Raw genomic sequence first — 16226 nt, 5'->3', positions numbered from 1 at the left:
TTCGCCCCCTTTTTATGCAGCTGATTCTTCTCCGCTTCGGACTCCAATTAGTGACATCAGTCTCTCGTTCTCTTCATCACTTGAAAAAGGCCTAGTTGTCGTAGTGATTCCTGCTGCTTCTGAGCCATTGCCATTAAATAGTGCTTGAGTATTTGCCTGCGTTGTACCTTTAAAGTCTTTGGGACAAATTTAGTGCAGGCATCGCAGGCTTCATCATTGTGATCCTTCCCTAGGCAAAGGTTGCAAACCTCGTGGGGGTCTCTCGGTAAATTTGTGTTGACAATTAGGGAAATTTTTTAAAGGGGATTTCTTCTGTGATCCTTTTTGTCCCCTCTTTCTTCATTCTCGGTCAACTGTAATGTTTTCTCTGCAGTTTCCCCCAATGGGGCACGAGGAGGTTTGCCGGCAGTGCCCCTTGATGTGGGCGCAGAGTTCTCCCCTCTCCTCCTGCTGGCATTTGTCTCCCTCAACATACTCCAACTTTCTTGGATTTCATCCAAAAACTTGCAAGAATTCTTTAATGTCCTCCATTATGCTTCCAGAATCTTAAGATGGCAACCATGTACAGGATATTCAGGGGGGCTATCTAGCGTCACACAGAGAACGGACTTTGAACCAAATGGTGGTCTGTGACACAAAAAGGGAAATTAAAAAAAAAAAAAAAGTAGAACAAAACGTTTCTGGACCCAACCACTAAATGGCAGAAAAATGCACAGCATGCGAGTCCCTAAAATGATTCATACTGCAAAACTAAAAGAACTTAACTTCCAGTGCCTAACTCAGTGGAACTTAGAAAACCTCACATATAATGAACTTCCAACTACTCAGTTCTTCACAAAAACTTCCCCATCTTAGTAGATCACTCGGATGGCATTATCTTGCCAATGAGCATTAAACCACACAACGAGACAAAACCAGATTATATCAACCTGAAATAAAATCTCAATGAGGCTATTGTTTTCAACCAGAACATCGCTGCCGAAAACAGCTCAAGTCCTGCTCTCTTTACAAATGCCATTGGTAAAGCCATCTCTAACATTAACAATACACAAATTCAATTTACCAGGCCATGGTCAGGGCTGCTCTTTCTCTGCTATCCAACAATGCTACTGTACCAGCACAAAATTGCTCAGACATAACAGAACCTCAAAATCAACTATTTGACAGTAAGTCAGGATTTGAGCAACTCAGTCAATGCCCTCCTTTCAACAGATGGAACTCAAACCTATGCCTGGAAAAAAAATTATATAATTATATATAAATATATATAAATATATATATATATACACATATATATATATATATATATATATATATATATATATATATATCTCTATACACATATATATATATATATATATATATATATATATATATATATATATATCTCTATCTCTCTATCTATAAATAACACACTAGATACTGCGCAAATGTCAACATTGAAACAGGTCAAATGCAAGCCAGCACCAATAGAAACTATTTTTTGTGCTAAAATAATGGTGATCTACCTTAACCGTATTCAAGGCAGAGTGGAAGAATGAAAGGCTGTCTGTCCTGTTGATATTTAAATCTGCTCCTTATCTACTGCCAACCACTAGAAGCAGACAGAACCTTCACTCTGCTCCTACGTAGCTATTTTCAATCTGAGATCACAGACCATAATTCCATTGGGGCATGCTGGCCTTGCTACATCTGAATAGTGCAGTGGGCCGAATGGTAAACCTAGAAAAACTGTTTCCCGATGGAAAAACTGAAGTGTCAGCTACCTTCAGCTACATTAGATAGGATGAGGTGAGTCACACTTTACTGGAGGTAACATGCAGATAGTCAAACCAAAAAATATACATGAAGAAATTAGTATCAGCCCACAGAATGTCCCAGCTGGAATCTGCCGCCCCCACTAGTTCTTTAAAACTCCCCAAAGAGGAAGCAATGGCCACAATGCCTCACAGATTAACACATCAAACCAAATACATCACCCCAACCACAATGAACTTGGAGCACAACCTAGCACTCACATGAAGGGCCTGATTTTCTTTGTTCTGCAAGAGTTGTGTCCATACCTGATTCTGAAGCAACAGTGAGTTTCCAAGCAATGCATTCTGGACCGAAAGCAAGGCAAGAAAGACCAGAAAGATAAATTCACCAAAGGAAATGTAGTTATGTTGTAAAAATGAACAAGGAAAAACACATTCTTTTGGAAGATAGAATTTCAATTCATATACCACCGTTTCACATGGGCTTTGTACCAGGCATTAGGTGGCACGCTCTCTTGAGCAATGTTAAGAGATGGGCTACCATCCTTAGAACTGGTGTATTAAAATTAAGAATATTCACATGTAAGGTATCTGGTCAATGTCCTGCTCTTCAAAAAATATTTTCCTGTTCTGGACAAAACAAACAGATAAAGGATAACAAATGCCCGTTTTTCTCTGAAAAAGAACAGGTGAAATATTTAAAAATAATGTAATGAATATACAAAAGCAGCGGCAAGGCCAGATGTCCTAATGACCAATTCCCAAATGTGATACTTGTGTGCAAAGAGCATGATTTATCAAAGTAAAAACACTTGCAAGAAAGCCAAGAAACCTAATGCAAGCAATTAAAATTAGCCTCCTTACTTCCCTGAAGAATAGTACAATAGCGAGTAATTGGCAGGAGGTGTACCCCTGTGCAACTGCTGCACTTTCAACAGCTCTGCCCTTTGCGGTTCATAAAAAGTGAATTTGCATTCATGGAGTGCTTTCGTTACTTAAAAAAAAAAAAAGTGAGTTAAGCCAAAGGATAAAAGACAGTGTCCCATGATTGTTAATACCACAATATGAATCTATAGGGAGCATATTTTTTTTTTTTTTTTTTTACAAATCTAATTCCATTTTGATGGTTAGCCTGCCAGCACACATCCACTTTTCCCTAAACTAATTCACTTCAATTTATTTCGTTTTTGCCCCATTTTTGAAGGAATGGCTTTCCAAGACCATTTTCTTTGCATCTGCACCGCTTGTAGTAAGGCACGCAACAATAACATTAGTCTACAGATTTTCTGCAAGTTACATCGGTCACCCAGGTCCAGCACCCTATAGGACAATTTAAACCTCTCCCATGTTGTCTCCTAAGACTTCACATTAAGCAAACCATGCTTCAAATTAAAACTCGGATGCAATGCTTTCTTACTGATTAATTTTGAGGTTATGACAACTGTCATGTGACAGTACAGAGGTTTCAAATATATTAATCTACCTAGCCAGCAACCCATGCATTATTTACAAAGAAGCCCAAAAAGAAAAGGAAGTAACATTAGTTTGACTCCATTCCCAAAAGGCATCATCCCACATCCACCCTTTTTCAATAAATATTTAAGTCACACTCATCTCAGCATAAACATCTTGTCAGAGTCTACACCTACCAGACCAGCAAACTCAGCCACCCCTGGGAAACATGAAGGCCAAGCTAAAAAGGATATGGTCCTACAGGACCTGGGGACAAAGCAGAGGCCCACCCGACTCAACTGAATGAGATGAAAGCCTCCCCTCACTAGGCTACAGATCCATCAGCCTCTCCAGGACATGGGTCAGTACTCTCAATTGTCTGACAGTACATGGCAATCTTGGAATGCAGCCAGACCAGTTATTTTTAAGAAAAGGGGGGGTGGGTGTCAAAAACAGTGTTTTGGTCTGTACAACACAAACAAGTGGGGTGTAAAAAAATAAAATAATGTACAACTAGTTAAGCTGGACCAGTCCAAGATGGGAGAAAGGCAATTATATGTGGGGCCATCCGAGTATTTCACTAGTTAGTGTCAGAGGGGTCTGATCCAACCAACCCACTTTTGCTTCAGGACTACAACACCGGAAAAGGTGGATTAATGACTAAAGACTGGTATGTATAGGATAGCTGGCCATTTCTCTACTCCCCAACCTCCCCTCCCTCCCCCTCCAACATCAGAACTTTGGCTTCCAGTGGCCTATTTTCTGTGAGTTATGAGATTTGTCTGGTGACTGGAGAGGGTGTGACGATTCAAAGCAGTATTTATTTATACAATTGGGTTTTAAATAGATAAAGGTGAGGCTACAGGTCCTGGAATGTTGTAATGTGCAACCCCTGTAATATGTTCCCCAAGTTTGTAATACCAATCCTGTCCCACTTGCTGAAGTCATCTAGTCGAGCAGTGTGTCTCAGCCATTTTTGTTCGGTTAGTTTCTTTTCCCATCCAACTGATCGTAATGCTGAGTGCCAGTTCAGCAGCACTATCCTGGTGCCTTCTGTGAGATATTGGGTAATAGGACATAGATATACAAATAACTTTGGTGAGGCCATTCAAGGCCAATTCCATTTGATAGGCAGTCATCCCATCCACTGCACAACCAGTCCTGGATTACCAAATTCTGTGCAACCCAGTTCTACAACCCCACATCTGCCATGCCCATCCCCTCCACTCATCATGTATTAATGGTCAGTATTTATCCAGGGCAACACTGAGGGTGACCACACCCATAGAAAGCATCAAATGATTGTTATGTGGTTCTTGAACCAATTATTTGGGATTATCAGTGAGAAATGTAAGGGTGCAGAGGAAGTGTGGAAGAATCATCATTTTAAAAAGGGCCACTCTGACGACAATATGGAGCAGAAGCTAAACCCATTTCTGAAGATAGTTTATATTTTAGCTTGGGGGGGGGGGGGGGGGGGGAAGGTTAAGGATCGATGTCAGACAGGTTCCAGTGAAATTTAAACACCAAGGTAGTGGATGCGGACTCATCTTAATGGGACAGACGTTTGCCATGCTATGTGATCATTGCCTCCCCCAAGTGGGATCAGTCGTGATTTAGTCCAGTTTGCTCAAAGACTCCTCATACAGTTCAAGGATTTGGAAAGTGTGAGCTCCTTATAGGTGGGGACTGGCTAGAAAAAGGAGTACATCACCTACATAGTGTTAGTCTGTCTGGTCTCCCAAACGCTACCCCTGCATGTGGGCATCACATCGACCACCATCCCAAATCAACCTAGCCACATATTCTATAGCAAGAACAAAGAGTAGTGGGAAAAGCAGGCATCTTGTCTGCTTACCCTGCAGACACAGAATGAGTTTAAGACCACACTGTTTATCCGCACCTGTTCAGAAGGCTCCAAGTAGAGGATTTTGCTTATCTCATGAATCCGGGACCAAAGCCCGTAGTTCAAGAACTTTATCTAGCAAAGACCAGTCCATGAAGCCAATTGCCTATTTAGAGTTACCAAGTAGGGCACAGAGTTCTTGTATAACATTAATGCAGGCCAAAATCACAGGTACACAATGCATATAGAGTTGGATGCTATGGTTGGGCCTGAAGGCACATTGTTTTGGGTGGGGAAAGTGTTGTGGATGCCTTGGAATTTTGATCACTGTCTAGAATCCACATGTCATCCAAGTTCCAGATGAGGTCACTGGATCTCAGGGAGAGAGTCTGGACCGTTGGTGAGAGTGGACGTGTTTGTATCTGCTGTGGGTTGGTGGTATTCAATAAAGCTCATCTCACTAAACCATTTGTCTGAGCTTAACACTGGCGACGAGGCGTCACCACCAACCCTGAACCCACGAATTTCCTACCTGAAACATCTCCTGTTACTCCTGATCGAGTTCGGCTGATCTGTGATTCCTGGCTTGAAGATTTTGGGATCGGAGAACCGGTGTGGTGGAGTCCTGGCAGCGCCTGCAACAGATATTGACTAGAAGCAGCACCCTGCCGCAGTGGAGCCTTGGCATACTGGCATTCTTGCTGGCTTGCGCTGGAGGAGTACAGCGCCATTTTGTATCCGGCGCTGGTGATATCCGTTTGGGGATCTGTTTTGTTCCCCCCAAAAAAGGTTTTTTTTTTTTTTTTTTTCTCCTGGACTCGCGAGCCTTTCAACGGCTCCTCTGGCAGTTTCGCCCTGCGCGCGACGTGCGCGAGGAGCTGGTAGCCATAGCGATGCGTCTCCTCTCCCTGGCCTGTTTCAGATAGCGGCACAAGCGGCACACGCAGCCTTAGCGACGTGTCTTCTCTCCCTGGAAACGGGAAGCAAGTAGGTTCCGCGTGGTGCGGTTTTCTTTGGAACACTAGACTGCTAACTGTATTTGGGTTACATCCTGTATGCAATCTTCACTTTCATGAAATACCGAAGATGTTTTGAACATTCTACTCATCTGATATTCATTTCCAGTTACCTTTAAATACTGAACTTGCTCTTCTTTCAAGCCGAAGTGAACACGTTCAAGTACACTAGGATACTTACTTTTATTTTTGCTAGTGTTTTGTTTCACATTTTGCTGTTACCCACATTTATTCACCTGTTTTTGGTATTTTTTTTGTTAATTGTGCTGTATAGTGAGCTCCAGAACTGTGATTGAGTTCTTAAAGGAAGAATTTTCCCGAGAAAGTGTACCTAGTCACTTAATCACAGATAACGGCGTGCAGCTAACTTCTCAAGAAATGAAGTATTTTTTGGATTCCGTAGCTGTTGTGCATTTGAGGACAGCCTTATATTCTCCTCAAGCAAATGGCCTTGCTGAGCGCATGAACAGATTGGTAAAATCTTGTGTCCAAGAAGCAATTGAAACCAGAGTTTCTCTGGCGGATCTTCTAAGGGACCAGTGGTGGGCATATCGTAATACCCCAAATAGTATCTCTGGCATCGCCCCTTTTGAGTATATGAGGGGGAGGTCTGGGTGTACCAAAATGTCCCCTGCTTGGTTTAGGAATAAGTTTAGTCAAGGAGATTTTGACCAAGAGAAACTTAGTAAGGCATCTGATCGTAGGCAAAGTTATCAGTCTAAGTACAAATTGCGTTATGATCACAAATATGGTGTTTCTGATGTTAAATGGAAGGTTGGTGACATGGTGTTGCTGAAGGATCTTGGGTTCAGAACCAAGGGGGAAATCAAGCTTCAAAGGCCCTTTCTGCATCAGGGAAGTTAGGAAGAATGTGGTTGTCCTTGGTAATGGAGATGTGTGGAGCATGTCTAGATTAGTGAAATGGAATAACCGGGTGGCAGATTCTTCAGACTCTGAAGAAGATCATCTCTTAAGTAGGTCTAAGGCAACACCATGCATCAAAGCCCCTTCCAGGTTTCGCTTCAAACCAGCGTGGTTGAAAGATTATGTAACCTGCTAATTTGTAACTTTTGTTATTATACACCTCTGTATATTGCGGGTACTTTTGATTTTCTTCACACTGTTTAGTTATGTTACTATACTTTTACCTTTCTGTTCTTTATCGTTCCCTTCCCTTGGTTTGTTTAATATTTTAATGTATGTAAAGGGGATGTGTTGTGGATGCCTTGGAATGTTGATCACTGTCTGGAATCCACATGTCATCCAAGTTCCAGATGAGGTCACTGGATCTCAGGGAGAGAGTCTGGACCGTTGGTGAGAGTGGACGTGTTTGTATCTGCTGTGGGTTGGTGGTATTCAATAAAGCTCATCTCACTAAACCATTTGTCTGAGCTTAACAGAAAGGTAGTTACAACTCACTGGAGTCTATTAGCCAGGGATATACAGTGAATATCTTAATTTCGGTGTTAAATCAATGACATGGGTCTATATGAGGAAAAGTAAGCAATGTCAGTTGGTCTTAGGAATGACTACAGTGGTGGCTTGATTAGCTCTGGGAGGAAGGCACCGTTTTTCTTAAGCAGAGATGCAGAAATTGGAGATTTAGAATGTCATGGAATTTATGGTAGTACTTGAGGGAAGCTGCCCGGCCTTGGTGTTTTGCCAGATTTCACATGTTGTAGGGGCTCTTCTATTGCAAGAGGCAAATATAGTTCTTTCTTTTGGGAAATTTTAAGTGATGGAGGGGTACTTCTTTAAGGATGTATTTGGCTTGTTCTCGTTAGGAACCCAGTCACTGGGCATAAAGTGTTTGGCAGTAATCCGCAAATGTTGGTGCAATTTCAGCAGATTTGTATCTCTTCTGGCTGATGTGATCTAGGCTTCCTGGAACTATTTTAGAGGGTGTTTCTCTGGTGGCCAGCCATTAGAGTAACTTTTTAGTTTTATTCCTTTGCTCACAGACTCCTTGTCAAGGTCCATCTGCATTGGCAGGCCTCATCCAGGGGAGACCTGTCAGTTTGTCAAGTTAAAGTTGTAAGTGGAGAGTGCAGTGTCTCAGACACTGACATTACAGTTTGAAGAGCCAGTTTTAATTGAATCAAGGGCAGGTTTGGGCAGCCGAGGGCAGATAAGACGCTTAGAAAGTTATTGCGTTTCCCCTTGACGAGACCTTCTACTTCTTCAAGCCTTTCATGGGGGTCGGAAGTGGTCTCAGAGATCAGCAAAGAAAAACTATGTAGGAGTATTGCCCCCTCCTCTAGAGCCCCTGGTAAATCAATCACGGAAAACTGCTGTGGCAGAAGAATCCTAGGAAAGAATACTTACAGCCCATTCAGGGAGTCTCTTACAATATGAGGATTGCAGGTGAGGGTCTCTTGGTGTATCCAAGGGCAGCCATCCTCTTGATAAGATGTGAGAGGCCATTAACATTCCAAGACGCACCAGAGTAATCAGTCACAGGGATATTATGTCCAGAGAACAGCTGCAACTAGGGCGTTTAGGCAACCAGGTTTTAAGCCTAGTCAATTAATAGATCTTTGCAATGGCGGAGAAGTCTTATTTGTAGCTGAATGATCAGAGTATTGAACCTGTACACAGAGTCTAAACAATACGCAAGACATCCTAGCCCGCGAGCAACCCCCACACTTCCTCCCTGGAACCAAACCTTCTGTCATCCTCTGAAACCTCCTTAAACAAACATGTGGCAAATGTTTTAAGACATTTGAAATAGACGTCTTATTTAGGATTTTTTGCATACTGCCCATATCTATAGAGGACTAGTAGTAACCTTTACTTGTAATGTCCGATCTCCAGCTCGTGAAATCCCGTGCACCACATTCTTTTTATTCAGTTTGACCTAGCTTAGTCACTTCAGGGGGGCCAGTCTATATCAGAGCTTTCCATGTGAGAGTTAGAGTCGGCATGGATAGGCACCTCAAAATCTTACGTAGTGAGTAAATTATGCCCTTGGTGACACTAGGAAAACAGCCCTGCCACCAGCTAGAACAAACACGAAGAGACTTGCTGAAATATTTTGTGGACTGTGATGAACACAAAGTGTTCCATACATACCCCAAGATTAAGGATTATTCGGACAAAATGTTTCAACCATAGTATGCAGGCACATCTAGACACTCCGGGCCAGTGGACAAAAATAATAATAATAATGGTAACCATTAACTGTTTTAATCAAAGAGCTATCTTAATAAAATTGGAAAGGCAAGCAGGAACTTGCAAAATAGTTACAAAAGCGTTGCTCCAGATGAACGAATCAAGTGGTAAAAAAAATAGGGAGCTGATGGATCCTAGCAACCTGAGCAAATTCACCCACTTCACTCCCAATATTTCAGAGATTTAAGAGAAGCATTACAAAAGATTAAGACCCTGTTTTAGGCAGCTAAGAAATTCAAAAGAAATGGAAAGAGCTGGAAGGACAAATAAGAGAACTGCGTGGGCAGGAAAATGGGTGGCAATATAAATAACGTGAAACCTCGGGACTCAATAGATGAGATGTGATATTAACAGCACAGTGAGGAACTGCACCATATACAGAAGATGTACATTTTAGGATGGTACCGGTGTGTAATTTACATACCTGTTGCACTTGAGCCTGGTTCTGAAGCAGTAACTGAAGAAGTGTGGCTGAAAGAGCAGGATTGGTCAGCATCGGAACTGTAGGGGCTGCCCCGAGTAGACCTAAATAGAAGAAAACAATAATGGCCCCATGCTGTTTTTATTTTTTCCGCCCCACAAAGGAAAAATGGTTTCCAATCACAGCTCATTACAACAACCAACATACATATGTTTTTCACACAAACATCAGTCACATGTGGACTATTCAGCTACAAAGGTTAAGGATCATTGCACAAGAGCAAATAAGGAGAAAACGTTTGGTTGGGATAGGGGGCAAGAAATATACAGCTGTATGCCATTTAAAGCAGCATACTGCAAGCAATATTGGGACCAACAGGATAGGATGACGGCACTTACAGGCACTGTTAAAGCCAATAGTTTTTCAGCAATGCAAGGGCTATTGGCCTTGTCAATGTTTTTTAGTCGTGTTATATACCAGCATCATAGCACTTTTTTTCCACCTGAATTTCAGCCATGTTTAATAGTAGTCATGCTGCTATGTAATATGGCTAAAAAACATTGACAAAGCAAATAGCTCTTGCATTGCCAAGACCTACTGGCTTTGCCAATGCTTGTTTAACTTTACACAGTTTTGATCAAGTTGTGGTGAAATAAAAGTAGGGAGCGGAGATAAAAGTTGCAACCCTTGCCTTCAGTTTCCCTGGCAGACTTAGGGAGAAAATAGGCCCCTGCTTCTGGGCCCACAAGTCCAACATTTCACAAGCCTGCCTTCCAGGGCCCTCTGTAGCTAGCCCTCTTTACAAGATTCGAAGTTAGTGCCGTTGCTCCTGCCGCTGACCCATCACTGCTAAACAACCCTTACCATATCCATTTCTAAAATCATGCAAGAATGGCTTATCCTCCTCAATGCAGCCTAACCCCCATCCCATATGCTGTTTTCTTTCATCCGTGAAGGTTATTTGACATGACACCATACTTTCATTCCTCAGCTTTTATTTAACCAATGAGCGCATTCTAGGACTTGTAGTACTCCATTACTTCTTTTGAACTAAATGGAAGATCTGTTAAGTTATTTTGTGAAATATGAGCATACTACTGTCCTTCTAACCACATTTTAGGTAGGCCTTTGCTAATTCAGTTTGCACACAAGCGGGTTCTGTGTGTACTTCAAACACAATTAGACAAGCTGTTTTTGGCTTTCCAGAACTAAGTTGTCAAATAATGGGGGCATCTGTGAAGCTCATAAAAACTATTTTGGTATCAGATAGCAGATTTGACAAACTTACACACACCCTAGAAGAGTGTATCCGACCCTGGCAGCTTCACCAGCTTAATAAAAGTTCCTTAATTGGACTAAAACATACTTCTTGGGATAGGTCACACTGGTGGAATTGACAAAAGGCTGGATCAACTGGATTAAACGTTTAAACTGATTGATATGCACATCTCTGAAGCGGAAGCATAACCAGTTGAGCTACAATCTAATTAAAGACATTTGTGAAAAGGAGAACATTAAAGTCATACTTTGCAGCTAAAACGAAATAAGACACACATAGGGGGAAATCATCCAGAAGTTACACATTTTGCATAGGAGCAGGAGAATCTTTTCGCGTCCAGAAAAAAGAGTTACACAGACATTTTAAAGAATTAAGAAGTGTTTGCTTTCGCTGTTTTGCTGACACCTGGCCCTGTAAAGTAAAAAGGCTAACATTGCGCCAAATTATGAAAATACCTCCTGGAGACACAGTCACAGTAACATGATACAATCTACCTTCTGCACCCTCAGTGGGTCCCCTGGCTGAAACTCTCCACGTAGCTGCCCAAGCAAAAGAGAGGAGGGTGCTATAGACTATATTCTCATGACAGATCCGAGGGTCAGGAGGGAGTTGAAAACAAAATAAAAGCTAATAGAAAGAAAGCTATAAGAACTTGAAGAGCAAACACCATTGCCCAGTCTCTCACCTCCCAGCCTATGCTAGGAAGCATTCAGTGGGAGGGAGAAGGCAGCAAGTAAAACGGGCAGGAGGAACTAGTGAGGACAGGCAGAGCACTAGAGAATGTAACATAGTAAAAACAAACTAACAAGCGGGTGAGGGGAAGCAACACAGAAAACGTGCAGGGGAAGGGCAAGGCAATGCGGAAGACAGGGGGGTCAGAAGCAACAGGGAGGCTGAGGGGAAAAATATGCAAAGTGCAACAACTTGTTTATCTTTACACAAAACTGCACCACGTTTACTATGTTTTTAACACAAACCTAGACTTCACCATAAATGCTACGTGTAACCTTCAAAACAACCTTGTACTGCACAAACTGTGTTTACATTTCAATTATGTTGTGTTATATGCATATACCTGGCCAGCGAGCATCCTTGTGGCAATGTAGTTCTATGGTACCAGCCTAGCCATAAAGCTACAGAGCGCTGCAGGATAGAAAGTTCAAGTTGGGGGTGGGGGGTAGGGGAATCTAAAATTTGGTTACAATTGAGGAGTTCTGATGTCAGTGTGCAGGTGGGCTTAGTGATGAAGGTGTTCACTTGAGAACCATCTGGCAGTTTTTGTAGCTTCTTTCTTAAGTCCCATTGATTTGGGACAGAAGGAGAGAAAGCCAATGACAGCAAATGAGGAGCGAGTAGTGGAAGAGAAGCACATGCTCCAGAGAGAGCGACAGAGGGTAGTGAGAAGAGAAGTACATGCTTGAGACAGTAACCCCGTGCTTAGTGGAGACAAAGCAGCAAGTGCATGGGGAAACTTGCAGTGACAGCAGGAAAACAAAACACTGTAGCACCTTAAAAGGGTGCATAGGAAGGGCCCAAATAATAGGTCCATGCTCTGTAACAAAAGGTCTCGGAGAGGTGGCGCGCATTGACAGTCAAGACAAGACCTGAAAATAATAATAATAATTATTAATCTGAAAGAAAGGCTGAATCCAGAATGTGGTGGGGGTTAGCAAAACATTATGCAGTGGCACAGGAGGCAAACCAAAATTAAGAGGAAGTGATACAAGTGGGCTGGTTGTGCACATGCACAGTTAAGACATTTGCGTTTTGGTAAACGCTCAACATCTAGAACAAACACAAGCACTTTAAATATATGCTTACCCTGCTTCCCCACAACTGCTCCATGCAGCAGAGGATTGAGTAAGAGCTGTAATGATGCTGGGCCCCCTAGGCTGTTCAAGATCTGGAGCATATTTGGCTCTGGGAGAAGTCCCTTTCCACGATTGAAAGCCTGAGAACATAGAAGTGCCACAAAAAAGTTATCCAATCAAATAAATATATGTTTCCAAAAGAATAACAGTCAAATTCTACAGCTTTCCTTATGAAGATACAAGTGGCTGACTGGTGGGAGTTTAAGCAATCCTTGTGACAAGTACTGCTGGTTACCTGGGAAGCAACGTTGGCAGGTACAATTGCAAGCTTTATGAATTATGCTGTGACTATCAGGAGTAGCAGAAGCTGTTGAGGATGGGGCTTGAAAGGTGTAGTGCCGGAAAACTTCTTGTTTAGGTATTACTAACATCTCTAATAAATGTCTAAGGAGTGTTACCCTTTAATAAAAGGGACTTTATTTGATAAAATAAAATACCATTAGTAACTAAGCAATTTGATTGCATAAACAGAAATTAATGTGTATTTACAAGAGCTGTGTGCATTTAACAAGAAATGCAACTGCAAGGTTAATAAGGGACTGCACCCAAGTGCATCCTCTTAAAGTGGTCTCAATTGAACAGTTTGAAGCCAGATTATGTGATGCAGTCAGGATACCCATGCTTGGCACAGCTCAGGTCCAGTAGCTGGCACAAATTCTAGCACTTAGTGTGCATGGGAAAACTAGAAGCAGTCACAGTACAGGTATCGCTAACCCAATCAAACCATTTGCAAAGTGCTCTGCTGCTACGACAACAGTGTCTTGGTGCGCAAAGCAGCAAATGAGAACAAACCGGCAGTAGAGCTCTCAATCTTCATCCAGGAGCCACGTTTTTTTTTTTTTTTTTTTTTTTAAAGCACTGCACTGACTAGGCAGAGCGAAGCTTAAGCTGTAAAGAGTTTCCTACCTTTGCAGTCAGTACTGTAAATGGCCTACCTCAGTGGCAAGCCTTAACCACAGACGCGTGCATATTCCCAGATTTGCTATCTGTCTTGTTATCGGATCTTTGCCTTCAAGGGCTCTAAAAGCAAGGTTAAGCCCTTAAATTTGATCCTTTTCACCACCGGGAGCAAATGTAGTTGCTTTAGGTGGGGTGAAATAGGTTGGCGAAAAGGGACCCTCTGTATCAGCCTGGCTGACACATTCTGAATAATTTAGAGCCTGTTAGTCAGAAAAGTAGGTAGGCCCAACCAGAGACTGTTGACAACATAATCAAGACAGGACGTCAACAAGTGCATGGACCACAGCTTTAAGGGTTTTCCTCGGGGACAAGGTGCAGCAACTTTGACAGATCTAAGAGTCAGGAAGCAAATCAATGAGATCTGTTTGATTTGTAATGTTAAAAAGAGGTCTGAATCAAGCAGGATACCAAGGTACCTCGTCTATGGGGAAGGAGACAGGGTGAGACAAGTTCTTTCAAACCACCAAATGTTTGAGAGGAGAGCCTTCTGGCTGAAAAAGAGAACCTCGCTTTGTTCACATTTAATTTTAAAAAGTTGGACTCCATCATTTTAGTTACACCTTTAAAATTAAGGAAAATATCTTCAGAATGCTCCCTGAAAGAGAACAGCAGTTATGTCCCATCAGCTTCTCCCCTCCCCACCACCCCCCAAACAGGGATTTGAACAAGGTGGTTGGGGGTCGGCGGCATATAAAGGTTGAAAAGCAGCAGGCTCACGGAAGAGCCCTGAGGAACCCCCGCAAAACAGGGAGGGACCAACCAGTGGAGAAGTTTGGATCTTAATAAGCCGGGTGCCAATGACACTTCAGACGTGCAATGTTAGCAGAATAAACTCATGGAGTCAAAAGGACACCCTTGTTGGCCTGAATAAAAGGGGTGCACATAATTCAGGAGAACAGGAACCGGAGTGCCACATATTTGTGTCAATGGGGAGGGGCACACATGGTAGCTCAGCTTTATACACAGTCATCGTCCACATGTGGCTCTAGTCTCGCTGATGTGGCTTGAAAGGTGTAGTGCCAGAAAACATCTGAGCGGAAAAAAGCCATTGATGCCCCAATCACAAAATTCAGGTTAATATCCTGATAGATGCATTTGGAACATAGAAGTGGAGTCAGCAGCATTAACACCAAAAGTGCAAAAAATACAGGGTTAGCCAATCTGATGTACCAAGCATTCATGCACACTACATACAATCATGGAGCCAAGCCACGATAAACTTCAACAATTTAAAGAGGAGAGCCGGAAGGCAGTCAGCCACCAATGATTAGTAGTGTAATTGTCTAGTCATGGAGTGCTTACCACATTTGTTAAAATGAGTGACACTAAATGTACCACGGTCCCCCAAAAGATCTGATAATTTATCATAATTCATGCAAGACAGGTCACCCAAAAAAACTTTTTAAAAACTGTATGAGCCAAAACAAAATGAATAGCAGGTAAACAGACACTCCCATCCCTACAAGAGGGCAAACATTAATCCATCACCATTTGCTCTGGCTGGAGGCAGCAGGATGCCAATAACCGGCACCACATAATCCATCTTATGCTGCACGATCTGCAGATTTGAACAAAAAGTGTTTCCGAGCAGTGAAAGACCTGCTTCACGCCTCGAGAAACTCCTCAACTTGCTATAGTAAGTCATTTATCAAGGAAAGCTATTTTTAGGGCCTACAGGACCATTCTGGCACGATTACAAAGAACATGTGTTCTGTTCATTCAGAATGTGAAAAAGTGCAGTAAAGAAGCCTTTAAATCATGCTCTTATCTTGTCAAATTTGCCTGGCGTTCAAAAATAGAGGTTAAATGTGAGTTTATGTCTTCTTACAATTTGCTTTATGTATTTTCCTTGAGATTGGTGTTTACTTTTATTTCTCGCACTGTAAAGTTAGAGGATTTTGTAAAGTGAACTGTGATGTAAGACAAGTGTGAAATTGAAGCTGTAGGATGTCAGTTTTTTTTTTTCACGACATTCAAGTTGCTCGTAAATTAGCTGTATAAATATTTCACTCCATTTCAGTAGCTAGGAAAGCACATTTTTTGTGACCTGAGGTGGAAACAAAATTTTACAGGAACAATTAAAATCAGAACATTTTACTTGGTGATGTGCAAATTACATATATGTTTGCTGAAACCCATTTTCAACAATTGTTTATACACCATATAGTTTCATAAGTGAAAATTAATATTGGTAGGAAAGTCGGACCATTTCAGTGGAACATGTGCTGTCTGAATGACAATGTGCTACCATATCATGCTTTAGTAATGTATTTATTAAAAGTGAGGGGAAGGAACTGAGAACCGTTCCTTCCCCTACCCTGATGATGACTATGCTATCACGGAACTAGGAGGCAAGTCAGGGGTCATGTGTATCCTATATTTGAGCTAGATTCTTATTGTACATGGAGCAAAAGTTTAGACTGTTAAATCAAACAAGAGGTTTTTGTACAGCA

General features: G+C 42.0%; 1 protein-coding gene across 2 annotated transcripts in view; it reads right to left on the bottom strand.

Annotated features, from left to right (window-relative positions):
• RAVER1 (ribonucleoprotein, PTB binding 1) overlaps positions 1–16226 on the bottom strand; it is a 251857-nt gene that overhangs the window by 147434 nt on the left and 88197 nt on the right. For both annotated transcript variants that reach the window (XM_069231826.1, XM_069231827.1), the window contains exons 5-6: positions 12764–12893; positions 9667–9767 (exon numbers count right to left, since the gene is read on the bottom strand). In XM_069231826.1, the coding sequence (XP_069087927.1) occupies positions 9667–9767; positions 12764–12893 (231 nt within the window). The remainder of the gene's footprint in view (positions 1–9666; positions 9768–12763; positions 12894–16226) is intronic.

Source organism: Pleurodeles waltl, chromosome 4_2 (assembly GCF_031143425.1).
Source record: "Pleurodeles waltl isolate 20211129_DDA chromosome 4_2, aPleWal1.hap1.20221129, whole genome shotgun sequence".
NCBI classification, from domain to species: Eukaryota; Metazoa; Chordata; class Amphibia; order Caudata; family Salamandridae; genus Pleurodeles; species Pleurodeles waltl.
The sequence above is the reverse complement of the archived record's forward strand: the minus strand, read 5'-3'. Positions and strand labels throughout refer to the sequence as shown.